This window comes from Macaca fascicularis, chromosome 6 (assembly GCF_037993035.2).
Source record: "Macaca fascicularis isolate 582-1 chromosome 6, T2T-MFA8v1.1".
Lineage (NCBI taxonomy): Eukaryota > Metazoa > Chordata > Mammalia > Primates > Cercopithecidae > Macaca > Macaca fascicularis.
The window spans coordinates 179,203,243-179,224,417 of NC_088380.1; the positions used below are offsets into that span (position 1 = coordinate 179,203,243).

General features: G+C 47.4%; 1 protein-coding gene across 2 annotated transcripts in view; it reads right to left on the reverse strand.

Moving 5' to 3' along the window:
• SH3PXD2B (SH3 and PX domains 2B) overlaps positions 1-21,175 on the reverse strand; it is a 119,551-nt gene that overhangs the window by 59,731 nt on the left and 38,645 nt on the right. For both annotated transcript variants that reach the window (XM_005558530.4, XM_045394511.2), the window contains exons 3-4: positions 10,218-10,293; positions 1,861-1,937 (exon numbers count right to left, since the gene is read on the reverse strand). In XM_005558530.4, coding sequence (XP_005558587.3) covers positions 1,861-1,937; positions 10,218-10,293 — 153 coding nt within the window. The remainder of the gene's footprint in view (positions 1-1,860; positions 1,938-10,217; positions 10,294-21,175) is intronic.

Consider the following 21,175-nt stretch of genomic DNA (forward strand, 5'->3'; position numbering starts at 1 on the left):
CAGGAAGCTGAGGCAGGAGAATCCCTTGAACCCAGGAGGCGGAAGTTGCAGTGAGCTGAGATGGCACCACTGCACTCCAGCCTGGGCAACAGAGCGAGACTCTATCTCAAAAAAAAAAAAAAAGACTATCCTTTTCCCAGTGAATTGTCTTGGTACCTTTGTGGAATATGAACTGATCAAACATTTTGTAAGATTTTATTTCTGGACTCTCAATGTTGTTCCGCTGATCTATATACCTATTTTTGTCAGTTCCATACTATCCTGATTACTGTACCTTGGAGGGAGTTTTGAAAATGGGTAGTATGGCTCCTCTAAAGTTGTTCTTTTTCAAAAGTGTTTTGACTATTCTGGGTCCTTTGTATTTCCACATACACTTGAGGACTGGCTTGTCAATTTCTATTAAAAAGCCTATGAAAAAGATTTTGACAGGGATTGTATTGAATATGCAGATTAATTCTGGGAGGAGTTCCATTTTAACAACATTGAGTCTTCCAACCCACAAGTATGGAGTGTCTCTCCGTGAATTTAGATCTTCTTTAATTTTCATTGAAATGTTTTGTAGTTTCAGTGTATAAATCCTGCCCTTCTTTTGTGAAACTTATTTGTAAGTATTTTATTCTTTTTGATGCTACTGGGAGTGGGATTGTTTTCTTAATTTCACTTCTGGATTATTTGTTCCTAAGATATAGAAATACAATTGCTTTCTGTATACTGAGCGTTTAATCCTGATCTTACTAAACTCATTTATTTGTCCTAGCATTTTTTGATGGATCTCTTATGATTTTCTACATAGAGAATCATGTCATCTGTGAGTCCAGAGTTACACTCTTTCCTTGCCAATCTGGATGCCTTTTCTTTCTTTTTTGTTTGCTAACGCTGGCTAGTCCCCCAGTAAAATGTAGAACACACGTGTAAGGGTAAACATACTCGCTTTGTTCCTGATCTGAGGGGGAGATCGTTCACTGCTCCATTTAAAAAACATTTCTTGCTATTCCTACTCCTCTCCCATCAGAATTGCTAGTGATTTTAACTTGGAGAAATAAATACCAAAGGAAAACTGCTAAACTAAATAAAAACATGCTCCTTTCCTGACTACAGCCTCAAGTCAAATGAAATATAACCAAAAGGCAGGTCTCTTGTTGTTTAGGACTGAAGCCGTTGCACCATCAAATAACAGGGGTTGGTTAAATAACTTTTGAAACACGAATGTATAAGGGAATTCTATGCGGTCATTAAAAGTAGGCTTATGAGGATTTTTATTTTTTCTGAGACAGAGTCTCACTCTGTTGCCCAGGCAGGAGTGCAGTGGCGCCAATCTCAGCTCACTGCAACCTCTACCTCCCAGGTTCAAGTGATTATCCTGCCTCAGCCTCCCAAGTAGCTGGGACTACAGGTGTGCACCATCACACCTGGCTAATTTTTCTATGTTTAGTACAGATGGAGTTTCAACATGTTGGCCAGGCTGGTCCCAAACTCCTGACTTCAAGTGATCCACCTGCCTTGGCCTCCCAAAGTGCTGGGATTACAGGTGTGAGCCACTGTGCCCAGCCAAAAGGATGTTTTAATAGCAGGGAAATTCTCACATAATAATTATGGCAAAAGAGAAAGAGCAACAAAATAACACATACAGAATGGTCTCAACATCATTACGAAATGCACATAAAGGTGGAAAGGAAATATGTAAAACCCTTAATAACTGTTGCCTCTAAGTTTAATGATAATGAGTGACTTTTCCCCCTAATTTCTTTACATTCCTTTGAATTGTATAAATTTTTATCGGTGAGCATCCTGTAGCCAGAAAAAGAAAAGAAAACAGAATACACCTACAGGGAAGGCTGTGTGGGCATTTCTAAGCCTTACCTTACAGTATTCATCAATTGGTATCAGGCGTTTGACAGCCACGTCCCGGATGTGGCTTCGTCTGAAGAGAATCTTACCTGCAGAAGATAAGAGCAAAGACAGTGTTGTCAGGGAACAGGGACAAGCTCTCAGCAACCTGAGAGGATGTGGACATGGCTGTTCCTAGGGTAGGTCTGAGTGGTGCCAAAATTCCTGGCTGTGATCAAGGTGTTCCTGCTGGACTTCCGTGGGGCTTGGATAAGCCCATGCGAGGTCCCCCTAAACCATGTTCACGGTTTTAACACAAGGGCTTGGGGGAATGGGAGCCACAGAGTAAGTTTTGGTGAGATAAGGGAGGCTGGAAACAACCGCAGAAGGAAGCCACTCCTACCTGATGAAGAAAGAAGGTTGGACCCGAGCATGTGAGGTCCTGTCCAACTCCAGGATTCTGGCTGGGTGAACAGTGCAGTGGACAAGCAGACATGCCCTCAGCAATAGTCTCCTCCCTTATCCTCATTCACCCTCTGCCTTTTCCTCATGTTCCCTAAACCCCCATGCTGAGCCCTCCCCTCTGCCTGGACACCTCCCCATGCAACCCCACCACCATCCCTCATAGGGGTTAAGAGATGGCTCTTTCTGACTGCACACATTATTTATTTTTACAGCACTTCTTCTGTCCTACCAGTCATGTGCTCTGCACAAATAGGAACTGACTGTGTCTCAGTCCATTCTGTGACACTAATGTTTGATAAATGTATGAATGTGGCTTCCACCTGCAAAGATGGCAAATTCTTCCAGTTCCTTCCCCAATTAGTGTTCATGAGAGAAGGGTTTGGAGTTTTCCTATTTCACCAAATATTAGCTGAGAGTCCACGGCCTGCTTCACAACATCCGAAACTCTGGGGCTTCGAGTTTTCCTATTTCACCAAATATTAACTGAGAGTCCACGGCCTGCTTCACAACATCCGAAACTCTGGGGCATAGGGCTACCAATATGACACACGGGCAGAGAATGTGGGTCACAGGAAAACACGGGTATATACACGATGCCACTGGAGATCTCTGGAAATATCCAAGACATTGAGATGTCATGGGTGAGGTCTGTTTAAAGCAAATCAGTGGGTTCTCAAGAGTTTAGACAGGCTATCCTCTCTTAGGGAGATGGTGGTGAAGCATACGCACTAAAGGTTAAGACCACCTGGCTCCCCATTCTGGATCTACCACAGTCGGGGGTGGGGGAAATCAGAAATAAGACATAAAGGAGGCCGGGCGCAGTGGCTCAAGCCTGTAATCCCAGCACTTTGGGAGGCCGAGACGGGCGGATCATGAGGTCAGGAGATGGAGACCATCCTGGCTAACATGGTGAAACCCCGTCTCTACTAAAACATACAAAAAATTAGCCGGGCGAGGTGGCGGGCGCCTGTAGTCCCAGCTACTCAGGAGGCTGAGGCAGGAGAATGGCGCAAACCCGGGAGGCGGAGCTTGCAGTGAGCTGAGATCCGGCCACTGCGCTACAGCCTGGGCAACAGAGCGAGACTCCGTCTCAAAAAAAAAAAAAAAAAAAAAGACATAAAGGAGGACCAAAGATATGGGGGATGGAGATAAGCACCTCTACCAAGCTCGTGCAGAGCGACCAGGGGGAATCTATGGGTAGGTCAAAGGGAAGGCGTGGGAGGACCACAGCTGCTCTGGAGAGCAGAACATGGAGACCTACTAAGAGCTCTCTCTATTTCTGGCCGTAGGAGGTTGGTTAAAAAGAGGAATTTGGGTCAAGAGCCTGGCAAGGTGAAGAGAGATTACTATTGATCTAAGATGGTTTCTGGTGAGATGGTTATCTCCACAGATCAAGCTCGGGCGGGCAGGGATAGGATGGCATAGAAAAGTCTAGTACGGGTCGGGCGTGGTGGGTCATGCCTGTAATCCCAGCACTTTGGGAGGCCGAGGTGGGTGGATCACTTGAGGTCAGGAGTTTGAGACCAACCTGGCCAACATGGCAAAACCCCGTCTCCATTAAAAATAAAAATAAAAATAAAAATAAAAATAAAAATCAGCCAGGCGTGGTAGCATGTGCCTGTAGTCCCAGCTACTCGGGAGGCTAAGGCAGCAGAATCACTTGAGCCTGGGAGGCGGAGGATGTAGTGAGCCGAGATCACACCACGGCACTCCAGCCTGGGTGACAGAGTAAGTGAGACTCCGTCTCAAAAAAAAAAAAAAAGACTAGTATAGTCAGAATTTTCATAACATGACAGAACTGGAAGGGATGTTGAAAAACAACCCTACTGACTTTTAAAGATTTGCAATGCAAAGTGGTAATGGAGATTTGCACCCTAAAAGACCATATGGCTAATCCAACATTTTAAACAACAGGACAACTTGCTCTGGTGCAAAAGGACACTATTTGGAAACTAGGCAGACATGGTAAATTTAAAAAAAAAGAGAGAAAGCCTTTTTATTTTTTGCTCATTTTCACCAATTAAAAAAATATCTAGGCTGGGCGCAGTGGCTCACGCCTGTAATCCCCACACTTTGGGAAGTCGAGGCAGGTGGATAAGCTGAGGTCAGGAATTTGAGACCAGCCTGGCCAACATGGTAAAACCCTGTCTCTACTAAAAATACAAAAATTAGCTGGTGGCGCATGCCTGTAATCCCAATTACTCGGGAGACTGAGGCAGGAGAATCGCTTGAACCCGGGAGGCGGAGGTTGCAGTGAGCTGAGATAGTGACACTGCACTCCAGCCTGGGCAACAAGAGCAAAACTCTGTCTCAAAAAAAAAAAAAAAAAAAAAAGTAGATGAATATGTATCACAAAGTTCAAGGTGCTTGTCTTTGAGGAATAAAGACAGAGAATTTTGGTTTTCTTTTTTACACTTTCTCCAAAGTTTCTGCCGTAAACATTTATTGCTTTTAGAATCAGAAAATTTTCATGTCATTAGCAAAAAAGTAAATGAGGCAGGGAAGTGGGAAGTGGTTTGCAATTGGATTTCCCTGGAGCCGATGATCTTATTCACTGAACAGGTACAGTCTCTGTGTGAGGCCTTTCTGTGCCACGCTTTGGGGCTAGTGGGGAGCAAGCCGGCTGTGGCCTGCCCTCCTGCTGCTCATAGCTGGTGTTTCCCAAAAGCAGGGGAGGGGGGACCCTGCTGGAGTCTGGGTGGGGCAATGCTTCCCTGGACTGGAGGCTCCCGCCCTGCAGGATGTTTAGCATCCTTGGTTCAAATCCAGATGAAGCTGGTAGCTTTCCCAGCCCCACCCCACCTCCAGTCATTGTGACAATCAAATACTCCCTATCTCCATTTTACTGTCCTTGTAGGTGGAACTACTTGCTGTGTAGAACCCCAGCAGTGTCCTGAGCCTTCAGGAGAAACAAGGAATGTGTGCCTATGAAGAGAAATCCTGCCCAGCAAATGCTCCGTAATTTATTTCTCAAAATGGGAGAGGAGTCCCTAATCAAAACTACTTTGGTCCCCTTCAGGTATCATTTTTCTTCTGTAAACCAGGGGAAGGGTGGAGGGTGGGTGCACAGGTGTCTTACTGAAAAGGTCGTCAACAGGCTCTAAGTATCTCCACCCTCACGGGGCAGTGCTGGCCCACGGCAACAGGCACAGGCCTGTCCTGAGGCTGCCATCCGACTAGACACCAAAGCTGAGGATCCACCCAAGGACAGGTCTACAGGAATTGAAAGGGAACAGAAGACTCAGGCGCCTTCAGAGTTTCCTGAGGGGGCAACTCAAGGACATAAGTGTCATTCCTATACTTGTGAGACCTCAGTGGGACAGGAATCTCTGGGTGCACGTCTGGTGCCCTGCCAGCAACAAGGGCACGATGCCCTGTGGCAGCAGTGGGGCCTGCTGGAGAGGCCACAGGCTCTGCAGTCCATGAGGCCCTGGCCAGTCCTAGGGGGAATTTTGGGGAATGCATTTACCTCCCAGAGCCTCAGTCTCCTCATCTGTGAAATGGGACAGCAGCCCCTAGCTCTTAGAAGCCATCTCCATGACACTCAGCACAGGGATGGCCCTTAGTAGGTGCTTGCAAAGAGGCAATTACTTACTATTACTATTTTTTTACTTTAGATGATTCATGCACTCTGCAATTCAGAGCGCACGTTCTTTCCTCAACTCCCAGCTTTCTTAAACCCGCCTCCAGTGGACCAATTTGTCATTTACCCACAGCAGAGCCCGAGTTGTGGCTCAGGTGCTGGCCATGGGGCAGAACCGTGAGGCCAGCGGTAGGCATGGGAGCCAGCACCCCCTTGGCCAGGGCCTCCCTGGTGAGGTGCCGTGGGCAGCGGCCCTGGCCTGTGCCTGACGGGAGGTGTTTCTGTGTGCATCTCAGGGCAGGAGGGTGAGCCGGCTGCCTTCCTGGAGTGGAAAGGGTGTTCAGAGGCGCGCACAGCCTTTGGTGGGAACGGTCGGCTTTTGTTTTCCACTGTGGAGGAAGGCCAGACTGTAATTCCTATTTTTCAGGCAGCATCCTCTGCCAAGTTGGCTTCCCCAGCTCCTGCTGGGATGGAAAACTGTGCAGGCTGCTCTCCCCTCCCCCGCCTTTGTGCTAACATGAGACTTGCTTTTGTTCTGCTGACGCGGCAGTCTTGGCAGCAAACTGACCCCTAGGAGAGGGGGCGCTTCTCTCGTGCTTCCCTGTCTTGGCCTCACCCTCGGCTTCGAGGAAAAGCTAAGAGGTGGCTCAGAAGGGGTGGTCTGGGGTCCTGGGGCCCAGCGGGGTGCTGGGGCCTAGGGGGACCTCTCCAAGCCACAAGTGGGTGCCTTGAGAAGAGACCAAGTCCCTGGGAACGGCCTTTTCATTAATTCTCTGGTGGAGAAGGATTACGTAACCATGAAAGCTTTTAAGAGCTTGGGAGAGGGTCGGCTCAAGTTCTTCTCCGTCTCGGGTAGTTCGCCAGAGCTGGTTTTGTCTTTTATCCAGTAAAGAGTTAGAACTCACTGCCTTCCTTTCCTTTCTTGGTGAAAAAAACCTGCATTTGGAGTCCAGTTTACCTTTAATATCCAGAATGATCATTTAAGGAGGACACGAACACGTGAAACCAAGAGATTCCAAAGACATGTCCCAGGACCCTGTTTCTGCCTTTACCAAGAATCTACTACGTGCCAGGAACTGGACCTTGTGAAGCAGGGGTCACTGTCCCGTTTTTAACAGATGTGGAAACTGAGGCTTAGAGGCGGATGTCGCTTGCTTGAGGTCACAGGCTAGTCTGTTTGACTCTGAAGCACACGCTTTGGAGCGCTGACATTTGGCTGCTGCGGTTGGCCAGCGGGGTTTCCTCCAGCAGGAAAGAAAATTCCAGCATGGTTGTACACTTTGCCAGTGGAGGAACTACAAATGTTAGCTTTTTTAGGTAAAGGATTCTCCCAGTGGAGGAAGCCTGGCAAACACATGTGCCGTGTCTCTAAAGCCATTCAGTGACAGTAATACCTGAAGAACCCACTATGTTCTGGACTAGGGGGTTGGGAGACTGGCACTTGTGTGACCCAGGGAGTCCCCCCCATCTCTAGACCTGTTCCCTTTGCTGAAAAAAAGATACTTTTTTTTTTTTTTTTGAGACAGAGTTTCGCTCTTTCATCCAGGCTGAAGTGGCGCAATCTCGGCTCACTGCAACCTCCACTCCCTGGGTTCAAGCCTCAGCCTCCCAAGTAGCTGGGATTATAGGTGCCTGCCACCATGCCCAGCTACCTTTTATATTTTTAGTAGAGAAGGGGTTTTGCCATGTTGGCCAGCCTGGTCTCAAACTTCCAACCTCAGATTATCCACTCACCTTGGCTTCCCAAAGTGCTAGGATTACAGGAGTGAACCACCATTCCTGGCCTTGAAAAAGGAACTAAAGGGCCCGTCCAGCTCTAGATATCTATGACTTAGGGTGATTGTCAGATTGCTGATTTTCAGTATATAAAAACATCATAGTAAGTGCTTGATGGCTGATAGCAACCTGCCAGGCATTTACACAATCATCATAACAACTTCATCATTTTAGTACCATTATTATTTCCAATTTGCAAATGAAGTCATCTACCCAAGGTGACAGAGTTGGTGAGGAGGGCATGCTGGGATTGGAACCCAGGTTGTCTGACTCAGGCACGAATTTTGGAGCCTGCCATACCTGTGTCTGAATTCCAGTTCTGCCATCTGTGCAAGCGCCTATAGGTTTCCTGAGCCTCAATTTTCCTAATCTGTGAAATGGGTGCAGTAATGCCTACGCTGCAGGGCTGCTCTGAGGACGAAACGAGGTAATGAAAGTAAAGCACTGAGTGACTGGCCCACAGTACGGAGCTATTATTATACTTGAAGCAGTAACACTGGTTTGGGTAACCCCTCTCTTTGAGCTGAAGTCGTTATAGTATTCTTTGGTAGGAATCTGGGGGGATGGAGACTGACTACCTTGGGAACAGAGACTAGGTATAACTGCATTAAATGCTGCACAGCAGCTGGTGTGCTGCCTGGTAGCCGTATGAGGTAGGTTCATAAACTTTCTAAAATATCCCCCAAAGATGTGCTGTCCTAATCCCCAAAGCTTGTGTATGTGACGAGCTATTATATACCTTCCGTTCACTTCAGAAGAGGGAGATTATCCTGGATTAGTCAGGTAATAATCGTATGGGTCCTTAAAAGCAGGCAGCTTTCCCTGACTGGTAGCAGAAGGCAAAGTCAGAGGGATTTGAAGGCCAAGTGAGATTTGCTGCCCCACTGTTGGCTGGGAGATGGAGAGGGCTGTAGGGAGACCCCCTGAAACTATTGCTACGGAATAAAAGATGAAACGGTCCTGATTATTGTAAATACAAAGTTGCATGCAGGATTGTGTAAAGACAATGCCAGGTTGGACTGCCAGAATGAGCCAAGAGCACGTGACGTGCTTCCCCCTGCAGGGAGCCTATGAACGGACGCGTAGTCAGGGAGGTTTCACATCACCAAGATTCCTATCCCAGAAAAGCAAATGTTCATAGCTCTGGGAATGGAATGCGACCCTTGTGGAGAGCCTATAAATGGACGCATGAGGGGCGCCTGTTCATATGGATACGATATGGCTATAAACACCCTCATCTTGCCACGGCTCTGCTAGGCCTCTTTAGGGTTCATACTCCCTTCTGAGAATTTCTGGTCTAACCGGTTGTCTAGCTTCACGTCCTGTTCCTATGGATTGTTTGTAACCAGCTTTTGCTGCAACTGTTACTGCTGATTAATATCTTGCTAATCATAGGTTATGGAAAGACTGTGTTCCTGTTTTAAGGCTCTGTTAGAAATTACTGATGCATGCACTATATTGTAAATTCTCATCTCTGTATACTGTACTTCTCCATACAGATGTTATGTTAAAGAATTACTTCATCCCCATGTGACCATCTCACCTCACAATCAAATGACCCTAAATCCCTCACTAACCTACCTCTGCCCTCACTAAACTTAATAATAAATGTTGGTATATCCAGTGCATTGGCGGCATCATGGGACCAGAAGGCAGTGACCCCCCTGGACCCAGCTTTCACTATCTTGTGTGTGTCTATTATTTCCGACCTGCCGATCTGCCTGGGAACAAAGAGAGAGCCCCGTTGCATTGTGGGCTGCTGGCCAGATCCTGCAATAGAGGGCTCCTGTGATGAGGGATGTGGGAAGCTTTTAGAAGCTGAGAGGGTGACAGCCAGCAAGGAAACAGATCTTGGTCCTATAGCTGTGACAAACTGAACTCTGCCAACAATCTACGTGGAGGCTGGAAGTTGACTTTTCTCTAGGTCCTCCAGATAAGAGCTTGGCTCAGCTGACATCTTGACTTCAGCCTCATGAGACCTTGAGCAGAACCCACTTGGGCCAAAAACCCTGCCTGGATTTTTGGCCCACAGATCTGTAAGGTAATACATGGGTGTTTTAAGCTATTAAATTGGTGGTAATTTGTTATGCAAGGATAGAAAACGAATACCATAGTTATCGAAATAGAAAGCACTCACTAGAAAAACTTTCTGAGCTCGAATTATTCCTATTTTAGAGATGGGAGAAACTGAGGATCCAGAGGTAAAGAGTCTTCTCAAGGTCATTCATCATCTAGTAAATGGTGTAGCATCTAATGCCAAAACCCAAGCACTTAGTCATTAACCCACTTACGCCTAGTGTTCCATTATTGGAACATTAAGCCTGTGGGAGTTATTTATATATTACTGCTCAAGGTCACTGCCAAGGTCTGATTTTTCACTCATGCAAAAATACAAAAAATTGCAACCTCTGGCATAAATGGGTTAATGTCTACAAATGGCTGAGATTCTGGTCAGTGGGATGGTGTCCCCTGATAAAGGAAGACAAGCTGATAAACTGTCCCAAGAGCTCTGGGAGCTGTACCAGAGCCCCCGGTGTCCCAGTCTGAAAGCACCCATCTCACCTACCTGGCAGAAAGGGGATGATCCGCTGCTTGGGGTCCTTCTGTCCTCCTTCCATGGGAAATTTGTCCAACATCTGCATCTAAGTGAGGGGAGAACACCAAAAACAAAAACCTTTCATAACTTAAGAAACACCATCTAGGACATTTTAAAGGAATATGTGAAATATGTGATGTGATATACAAAACGTTCCCTTCATTCAGCTTTCCAGAAACCCACACTAATGGGAAAGGCAATTTCAATTGGACTAGAAAGCCCATGAAAACGATGTCTATATCCACAAATGCCAGATTTGTGAAGGCTCAGAGTCAGGAGTGACCATTCCTGGCTTTCCCGGGATTCTCCATCCACAGTATCTGAAATGTGAACAATACCCTCAGAGCCACCAGGATTTCATGGATAGCAGGTCATCCTGCTCCTAAGAATTGCTAGGTTGAGGTAAGGAATAAATCACTAGCATCCAATCAATGTGGTTAGGTTCATGCTTATGAGAGCACTATACTTCCCTGACACAGGAGGAGTTCCCTAGGTCAGCTCAACAGACAGCTTTGGGCCTGGCTCTGTGCTAGAGGAACAGGGTACAGTGAGGAAAATATTCATAATCTAGAGAGGGGAGGGGAAGAAAGCTGATCATTAAAAGGTGGTGTAAAGAGAGGGAGGTGTAGGCTGCTGTAGGGGTAGAGGAGCAAGAGGGCAGAGTCCCCAAAACAAAAACCTTTCATAGTACCATAAATATATCTCTGAACGCTTCAGGGACTTCATGTGAAATACCAGATTTGGCATACAAAATTACAAGGATCTGCTGCTTACTCCCCATGTGGTCTTAGAAAAGTGACAAAACCTTTTAGGGTCTCATCTTTAAGTCTGCCATAGGGACACCAACTTGCAGCATTATTTTATGGATTGAAGCTGGGCTGCGGAAGTCATTAGCGCTGTCGTCAAATATTTCTGGTTCTCCTTCTGGGTACATGCTAGATTTGTACTTTCCCCGGTCCCTTGAAGTAGGATGTGGCCATTCCATGTGAGCTGGAGACATGTGTCACTTCAGGGTGGAAGACGATGACTGGTGGATGCTTTCGCACTTGCTATTTCCCCCTTTCATGGGGATTGGCCACATTCCAGAGCCTGGCTTCTCTGCTGGCCGTAGTCATGGGATGAGGTCCAAAGATCCCAGTGACCTCTGCTGGACATGTGGCCCGCGTGAGCTATGACAAGATGCTCTTGTTGTATAGTGAGGTTATTTGTGTGAGCAGCATCTTAACCTCTCCTGTTTAGTACTTGGGTAAAGGAATCAAAGCAGATGGGAAGGCAGTCCCAAGCCTCGTGGAGTAATGGTTGGAATGTGGAAAGCCTGCCCACGGGAAAGTCACTCTGGCACTCAAGATCTGTCCCTCTCATGGAATAAAAGAAGCTTTGAAAAGTCCAGGAGAAACAGACACAGCTATTGTGCAGACATATGGGGAGGGAAGGGAGGACCTGAAGTGGGAGAGAAATGAGATACGTATATTGAACACCTACTATCTGCCAGCCACGGGCTAGATTCTTTAGAAACATTCCCTCATTAAAACCTTGGATCATTGCTTTAAGGTGGACATGACTGTCCAGGAAACTGAAGGCCCGTAGCCAACAAAGCGGAGGCGCCAGAGACTGAAGACCACTTGCTTCTTTATCATCAAATCACCCTGCCTCTGAAATGCTATGAAGACAATTAAAAAGGACAGGGCTGCTCTTCCATGCTGGAGCTCCCAGCCCTTTGGTGCTGTTCTACACGATGCCCTGGGCAGGTGAGTCAGCCTTAGCTTGGCTGGGCATCCTGGAAGCTGCTGGGCATCCTGGAAGCTGCTGGGATGCACGGCCTTGCCCCAGAAGTCTTTAAACTTTTAAACTGTGGGTTTTTTTTTTTCCCCTTCTCTCTTTTTTCCCTTGGTCTCTACTACAGGTTTATTAATCTTTATTGTTTCAAAGAACTTGCTTTTAGTTTCAATGATTTTCTTTATTCTTTTTCTGTTCTCAATTTCTTTTCTTTTTTGAGACAGGCTCTTGCTCTGTCACCCAGGCTGGAGTGCAGTGACACAATCATGGCTCACTACAGTCTCAATCTCCCCGGGCTCAGGTGATCCTCCCATCTCAGCCTCCAGAGTAGCTGGGACTATAGGCGTGTGCCACCATGCCCGGCTAATTTTTTTGTATTTTGTACAGATGGCTTTTGCCATGTTGCTCAGGATGTCAATTTCTTATCTTAATTATTGCTTTTCTTTTGTGTGCTTTGGGTTATTATTATTATTTTTTTTTGAGATGGAGTTTCACTCTTGTTGCCCAGGCGGGAGTGCAATGGCATGGTCTCAGCTCACTGCAACCTCCGCCTCCCAGGTTCAAGCAATTCTCCTGACTCAGCCTCTCAAGTAGCTGGGATTACAGGCACCTGCCTAACTTTGTTTTTAGTAGAGACAGGGTTTTACTATGTTGGCCAGGCTGGTCTCGAACTCCTAACCTCAAGTGATCTGCCCACCTCGGCCTCTCAAAGTGCTGGGATTACAGACATGAGCCACTGCGCCTGGCCTGGGTTTTCACTTTCTAGTTTCTTTTATTTTTTAAATTTCTAAAATTTAATTTTTAATTGACACATAATAATTGTATATATTCATGGGGTACATTAGTAATGTTGTGATTCACATAATATGTAGTGATCAGATCTGCATATTTACATATCCGTCATCTCAAACATGGATCATTTATTTGTGTTAGAAATATTCAATGTTTTCTTTCTAGCTATTTGAAACTATATAATACGCTATTGTTAACTATAGTCATCCCACAGTGCTATAAAACACTAGAACTGGCCAGGCGCAGTGGCTCACACCTGTAATCCCAGCACTTTGAGAGGCCAAGGTGGGTGGATCGCCTGAGGTCAGGAGATCGACACCAGCCTGACTAACATAGTGAAACCCTGTCTCTACCAACAATACAAAAAATTAGCTGGGCGTGGTGGCGGGCACCTGTAATCCCAGCTACTAGGGAGGCTGAGGCAGGAGAATCGCTTGAACCCAGGAGGTGGAGGTTGCAGTAAGCCAAGATCGCGCCATTGCACTATAGCCTAGGCAACAGGAGCAAAACTCCGTCTCAAACCAAAACCAAAACCAAAACCAAAACCAAAACCACCCAAAACACTAGAACTTATTCCTTCTATCTAGCTGTGATTTTGTATCCTTTTACAAATCTCTCCCTATCTCCCCACTTCCCCCTACCCTTCCCAGCCTCTAGTTATCCTCTGTGCTACTTTTTACTTTTATGAGATCAACTTTTTTAGCTTCCACATATAAGTGAGAACTTTATGTTCCTGGCTTATTTCCCTTAACATAACATCCTCCAGTGGCATCTATGTTGCTGCGAATGACAGGATTTCCTTATTTCTGATGGCTGAATAGTATCAATTGTGTATGCATACCACATTTTCTTTTTCTTCTTCTTCTTTTTCTTTTGAGACAGAGTTTCACTCTTGTTGCCCAAGCTGGAGTGCAATGGTGCGGTCTTGGCTCACTGCAACCTCCACCTCCTGGGTTCAAGCGATTCTCCTGCCTCAGCCTCCCCAGTAGCTGAGATTACAGGCATGGGTCAGCACACCTGGCTAAGTTTTGTATTTTTAGTACAGACGGGGTTTCACCACGTTGGTCAGACTAGTCTCAAACTCCTGATCTCAGGTGATTCACCCGCCTCAAGCATCCCAAAGCACTGGGATTACAGGTGTGAGCCACTGCGCCCAGCCCATATCACAATTTCTTTATCCATTCATCTGCTGATGGGTACTTAGGCTGATTCCACACCTTCGCTGTTGTGACTAGAACTGCAATCAACATGGGGTGTATTATCTCTTAGATATACTGATTTCCTTTCTTTTGGATAAATGCCCAGTGGTGAGATTGCTGGATCATATGGTAGTTCTCTTTGCAGTGTTTTGAGGAACCTCTACATTGTTTCCCACGGTGGCTATACTAGTTTACGTTCCCGCCAGCTGTGTATAAGAGTTCCCTTTTCTCTACATCCTTGCCTGTATTTTAAACATGTGGTTTTATTTGTGGTTTGAGTCACTGCCCCCTGCTCTATGTTGCCTGGTGAGGTGGAAATGCTTGGTCCACTGTCATTCAAAGACAGGTGAGGCCACAGTAGGGCCTTGTGGGAAAAGGCAGCCTTCCTTTTGTGAATCCAAGAGCTCCTCAATGCCAGCACATAGTAGGTGCTCAATAAAAACGGGCTGAACTTGATGCTGATGAAGAGAGGTTGTGAGTGGGGAGGACAAGGGACTCTGTACTTTCCAGTCAATTTTTCTGAGAACCTAAAACTTCTCTAAAAACTAAAGTTTATTAATTTAAAAAAATTGGCTGAACCAATGAATGCAACTGAGCAAACACCTTGGGAGGCAACGTCAGGAGATGTTTGCTAAGTAACTCTGAGGAATAATATTCACATTACCAATATTAAATAATAATTAGTAATCACAACTAATGTGTTTAACAGTTCACAGCGAACACATCCTCTCATATACGATTTCATGTGACCTTCACAGTAACTCTGTGAAATAAATGTTACATTTCCCTTGTCACTGATGAGGAAACTGGGAGCAGAGAGGAGAGTGAACTTGCCTGAAGTCACACAGCTCAGTGGTGTGTCCAGTCAATCCACACATCTGTCTAAATTCCATTCTTTTTGTCTAACACCACTCTTTGAGGCAGCTTCAGAGTGTCATATGAACACTAAAGTCAGCCTGAGATGAGGTAAGTTTAATATTCTGTGCACATGTGAACAGCATGCTTTCTTTTCAAAAGCAGAGCCATTCATCAGTCTCAGCTGTGGAGTATTTTGGAGATTTACAGGTTTTTGCCTAACACTATCTACTTTTTTCCTTCTCAATTTTATTTGTTAAGACAATGAAACACCATTAAAAGGATTTTTTTTTTTTAAAGAATGCACCAGTAATCTGTCCACCCTAATACGACTATTTCCAACCTCCGGGTTCCTTTGGAGTCCCTGCCTGAATGTACATGCCAGCCAATGAGTCCCTGCCACTGCTGTGTTTTCAGTCCTCAGAGGGGTCTCTACTGCGTGGTCTTAGGAAGCTGTTCTCTCGCCCTTTGTCCTGACTTGGTTTTACCCAGATCAGCACGGCCCAAGGAGCTGAAAGGCTTCCCTTTGTGTTATTTATTTGTTGGAGGTGGCAGATCAGGGTTTAAATACTGCATAGTCTAACCACAGACAACTGCTGGGGACCCAACAGCCCTGGGGTTCAGTCCTGATGCTTCCTCATGCCAGCTGTGCATCCTTGGCCAGACACTTCATCCCCCAAGCCTGTTTGGCCGTCTGCAGGATGAGGGACGCAGCCTGCTCCACAGCGGGGCTGGGTAAATGAGTGTTGTGTGGAAACTCTGGGGAGCACACCAGATGCTCAGCAAGGAATCCCCGCTCCTTGCACTCTGCCTATATTGAATACGTTATTTTGAAAGTTATTTGGGGATAATTTTAGTAGTCTGTCAGGCTGTGTGGTTTTCTTTTTTTTTTAAATCGTGTTAAATATACACAATATAAGATTTACCATTTCAGGCCAGGCACGGTGGCTCACGCCTGTAATCCCAGCACTTTGGGAGGCCGAGGCGGGCGGATCACGAGGTCAGGAGATCGAGACCATCCTGGCTAACACGGTGAAACCCCGTCTCTACTAAAAATGCAAAAAATTAGCCGGGTGAGGCGGCGGGCGCCTGTAGTCCCAGCTACTTGGGAGGCTGAGGCGGGAGAATGGCGTGAACCCGGGAGGCGGAGCTTGCAGTGAGCCGAGATCGCGTCACTGCACTCCAGCCTGGGCGACTAAGCGAGACTCTGTCTCAAAAAAAAAAAAAAAAAAAAAAGATTTACCATTTCAACCACATTTGAGTGTACAGTTCAGTGGCATTCAGCACATTCACAATGTCGTGCAAACATCACACCCTCCATCTCCGGAACCTCTTCATCATCCAAAACTGAAACTGTGACTCCCCCCTCTCCCTCCCCCTTGGCCCTGGCAACCACTACTCTGCTTTCTGTCTCTATGAATCTGACTGTTCTAGCTACCTCCAATAAGTGGATCACACAGTATTTGCCCTTTTGGAACTGGCATAGTTCACTTAGCATAAGGTCCTCAAGCTCCAACCACATTGCAGCATGTGGCAGAATTTCCTTCTTTTTTAAGGCTGAATAATATTTGATTGTGAGGCTGTGTTTTAAGGTTGGCAAAAAAACCCCTCAGGACCGCCCAGGTGGCCCCGTGGCTGCAGCACGGCTGTCTGCTGGAACTTTCTGCCATGATGGAGGTGTTCTACATCTTGCTGTCCAACCCAGTGGCCACTAGCCTCCTGGTAGCTACTGAGCACGTGAAATGCTGCTCCTGCAACTGAGGAGCTCAATTTAAACATTTTCTTTAATTGACTTGAATTTACATTTAAATACCCTCATGAGCGGCTGCCATCCCGGACAGTGCAGGGCTGGACTATCACAATATCCTCCTATTTAAACCACACCCAGTTTTATTTTGTTTTCAACACCACTGTGTCAATGTCAACGGCCATCTGTAAGTTCGCTAGTTGCAAAGACTAGAACTCAGGGTAAGAAGCTGGGGGATTAGAGCCCTGCAAGCTCTCCTTGCCGAGCTGGTCTTGGTGTGTCCAGGTTTACCGGCCACCAATTGCGTCTATGCAGAGAACTGTAACACTAGGCATCCAAAGGCCTTGAAGTAGGTTCTCCAGGGGACCAGGCCCAGGCTGTCTGTAGCAGCAGCAGAAGAGGCATGCTCCTCAAAGTCTAACCAATGTCATCCTTGGTAATGAGAAAACCCGCTACCCGCGCTTCCCCCCAGATAACAAAAGAAGTGGTGCTCAGGGCGAGGAGGACTGGAAACTGAAGAGGAAGATGAGTCATTTGGGGAGTAGGAAGGGAGAAGGAGTCACATCAAGTTGCCACATCACAGGCTTCCAAGAAGAAAGAGAGAACACTCCATCAGCAGTTTTCAAGACATCAGCTTGCGGTAGAGGGAATGCGAGACACGTCGTCCAAAGAACACGCCATGGAAGCTGGCCACTGCACGTGGTTTGCGTTAGCAGCAGCCATAGAGGCCGGACTTGGGAGGGGTTTACCCCCTCAATATCACAAAAGCCGCAAGTCCCAGAGGAGCCAGAGCAGGAAGTGGAGAAAGGCCTGGGGCCATCATGTGCAGCTGAAGGCTGGCAGAAAGCCACCGGGTCCTCGGGCAGGGCTTTCAGGTCCCCGAACACAACGATGTCCCTGGGCCTAGTCTATCATCTGCGGTTTGTTGTCTTTGAGGATTCTGTCCCCTCCACGAGCTGGTCTAAATATCAGTATGTCTGGTGTCCTGATGGACATGTTGCACGGAGGCTGCCACCACCTCCGGTCTGTCCACTTCTCTCCATACTTACTGCTCCCCCCTAAGTCCAGGCCTGTATTTTCTCAGTTCAACCCCCTTACTAGTGTTTGCCCTCTCTTCTGCCCCACTGCCTCCTCACTGGTACACCGTAGGCACCTGTTAGATATTTGTGCAAAGAACAAATGAGTAAATGAATGAATGAATGAATGAATGAAAAAACAGATGAGAAAAAGTGGTTAACTGGTTTGGTCAGTCACTCTCTGGGAAAGGAAAAATTACATACCAGGTGGCAGCAACAGGGCCTGGACCTGAGTTTAGCTGCAACTGCCCAAGATAATCATGCCTCTTTCTATTTTAGAAATAAAGAATTGCTAACTGTGTGGAAAAAGGCAACTACGGTATTTTCCCAGCGACACACCTTCCATATGGTAATAGCTTTTAGTGGGAAGGGAAAACTATTCCATTTAAGTACGCACAACACGTTGGAGGCATACTCCAACTTCAAAGATAATGTCTGGGAAAAAAGTGTGTGTGAGGATGGAGTAAAGGCAGCATTTGGATAAATATGGTTGGTAGAGTCTTGCGCCAGATGTTGGCTGGGATCTCGCTGGGAAGGCTTCCTGGCCAGGCAAGGCCTGCCTAGGCAGTGAAAACTCTTCAGTTCTGCCACCCCCTAGACCTGTCCTCGGAAAAGCTGGAAGAAAGCCCTCCCTTCCCTTTGGCCTCTGCAGTGGAGCATGGGGGCTTCTGGGCAGACAATCCTAAAAAGTACACTTGGGGCTGTCAAACTCCCAAGAGGGCCGAGGTGGGGAAGGACCAGGATCTTAGAAGAAGACAAGTCAATCCCAGCACTTTGGGAGGCTGAGGCGGGTGGATTGCTTCAGGTCAGGAGTTCAATACTGGCCTGACCAACATGGCAAAACCCCATCTCTACTAAAAATACAAAAATGAGCCAGGCGTGGTAGCGTGTGCCTGTAACCTCAGCTACTTGGGAGGCTGAGGCGGGGTAATCGTTTGAACCCGGGAGGCGGAGGTTGCAGGGAGTCGAGATCGCGCCACTGCACTCCAGAGTGACACTCCATCTTAAAAAAAAAAGAAGAAGAAGAAGGGGATAGGTCAGTCCCAGCTCAATGGAAATTGGAAACAAGTGGTGTTTGCTGCATGACTTGGGACAGTCTCTGGACAGACAAAGGCATAGACGGAGACGCAGCCTCCATCTGTGATTTGATGCGTCTAAGAACTGCTCAAACCGCAAGCCCCTGAGCCTAACAGCCACCTTGCGGCACAGCGTGCAGAGCAGGCGAGGAGCCAGAAAAGCTTCTCTGGATCCCTGCAACACGAACTTCCCCGTAGGGAGTGCTCCTTCTTACAGATGAGGCTGGCACTTCTCTCGAGGGCTCCTTCGTGGGCAGAGTGACTCAGCTTGCTCTGTGCCCCCCTGCCAATGTTGGAATTCTGGAAGATGCCCAGCTAAGACTCCTGCTCCGTTGCACCTCTGCACCTTTGCACATGAGGCGTCCTCTGCATGCAATGCCCTCCCCAACTCGGTGGAGGGGCCACTCCTTATTCACTGTCAAGACCCTGCTCAGATGTCACCTCCTCCAGGAAGTGAGCCCTGCCTGAGCTCCCTGGCTAGGAGGGAGGTCCCTGTCTGAACACCTGGGTTTATCTCTATCTGAAATAACATGTGCCTATTCCCACTACACTGGCGGCTTATGGAAAGCACAGATCCATCTGGGTCCCTTGTGGCAGCTCGAGGTCTAGGTCAGCAAATGTTTAACTGCACCTTCCGTGAGGGAAGCCCTGGCTCCAGTGATGCCCATGACCCTTGGCCTGGGGGACACAATGAACCAGTGGGGAAACTCAGAAGGCAAAGGTTGCACAGTGCAGTGTAGAGTGCACCCCTCACCGGTCCCGAGACCTTTTTGCAAAGGGCTCACGCTTTGGTCAGAACTGCCCTCGTGGGATAGACTCAGACTGTATCTTTGAGGGAGGAGCCAAATGGGCCTTAAAAAGGGGCAGCCTTGGGCAGGACTCTATGTGGGTAAGTCTGTCTTTGAATAGGCAGATTGAAAGGCAATCCCGGAGCCCAAGGAGGCAGGGAGGTTAGGAGTGCAGGTTTCAGATCCAGCCACACCTGGGCTTGAATCCCAGCCATGCTGCTTTTTGGGCATGTGACTCTGCCTTTCTGAGCTTCAGTTTCCCCATCTGTGAAATGGATACAATACTGACCTCATGCCTGTGAGGACTGAATGAGATCGCATATAACATGGGCATCTGGCACATTCCAGTTAGTGACTGCCGATATTGTTACTATGTGGCTCAATCCAGCCACATTTCCACTAGGCATTGCCCTCAGCTCTCTGGGCACTCTGGTCATCCCCAGTGCTCTGCCTGGATGCCAACTTCCACTGCCACACTCTGATGGACTCTCCAGGGCAGCCCAAGCTAGGGCAGAAAGGGAGAATCAGAGAGGCTGGGTAACCATCCCAAGGTCGCACAGCTGGTAAGACAGAGGGAAGGACCTGACACCAGGTATTCTTATTTCAAGCCGGGGGCTCTATCCCATCTCCTGCACCCTCAGGTGAATGACACGCGTGGTCAGATGTCAAGCAATAGCATCAGGCATGACTATCAGGCCTTTCTAAGGTAAGCAAGTCAGGAAACCAAGCTGCAAGGTGAATCTTCATAAAGGGGAACTTCCGGCCGGGTACGGTGGCTCAGGCCTGTAATCCCAGCACTTTGGGAGGCCGAGGTGGGTGGGTGACTTGACTCTAGGGGTTTGAGACCAGTTGGGGTAATAAAGCAAGACTCCGTCTCTACAAAAATTTTAAAAATTCCTCAGGCGTGGTGGCACACACCTGTAGTCTCAGCTCCTCGGGAGGCTGAGGTGGGAGGATCACTTGAACCCAGAAGTTTGAGGTTGCAGGTGAGCTGTGATGGCGCCACTGCACTCCAGCCTAAGTGACAAAGTGAGACCCTGTCTCTACTTTTTTTTTTTTGATACGGAGTTTCGCTCTTGTTGCCTAGGCTGAAGTGCAATGGCATGATCTCCGCTCACTGTAACCTCTGCCTCCCGGGTCCAAACGATTCTCCTGCCTCAGCCTCCTGAATAGCTGGGATTACAGGCACCCACCACCACACCTAGCTAATTTTTGTATTTTTAGTAGAGATGGGGTTTCACCATGTTAGCCAGGCTGGTATTGAACTCCTGACCTTATGATCCACCAGCCTCAGCCTTCCAAAGTGCTGGGATTACAGGCGTGAGCCACTGCGCCCGGCCTCTACTTTTTTTTTTTTTTAAAAAAGGACTTTTTCACAGAGACTGTGAGTCTCTCTTTTTTTTTTTTTTTTTGAGACAGGGTCTCGCTCTGTTGCCTAGGCTACAGTGCAGTGGCACAATCTCAGCTCACTGCAGCCTCGACCTGCTAGGCTCAAGGGATCCTCCCACCTCAGCCTCCCGAGTAGCTTGGGCTACAGGTGTGCACCATCATACCTGGCTAATTTCTAAATTTTTTGTAGAGATGGGATCTTGTTTTGTTGGCCAGGCTGCTCTTGAATT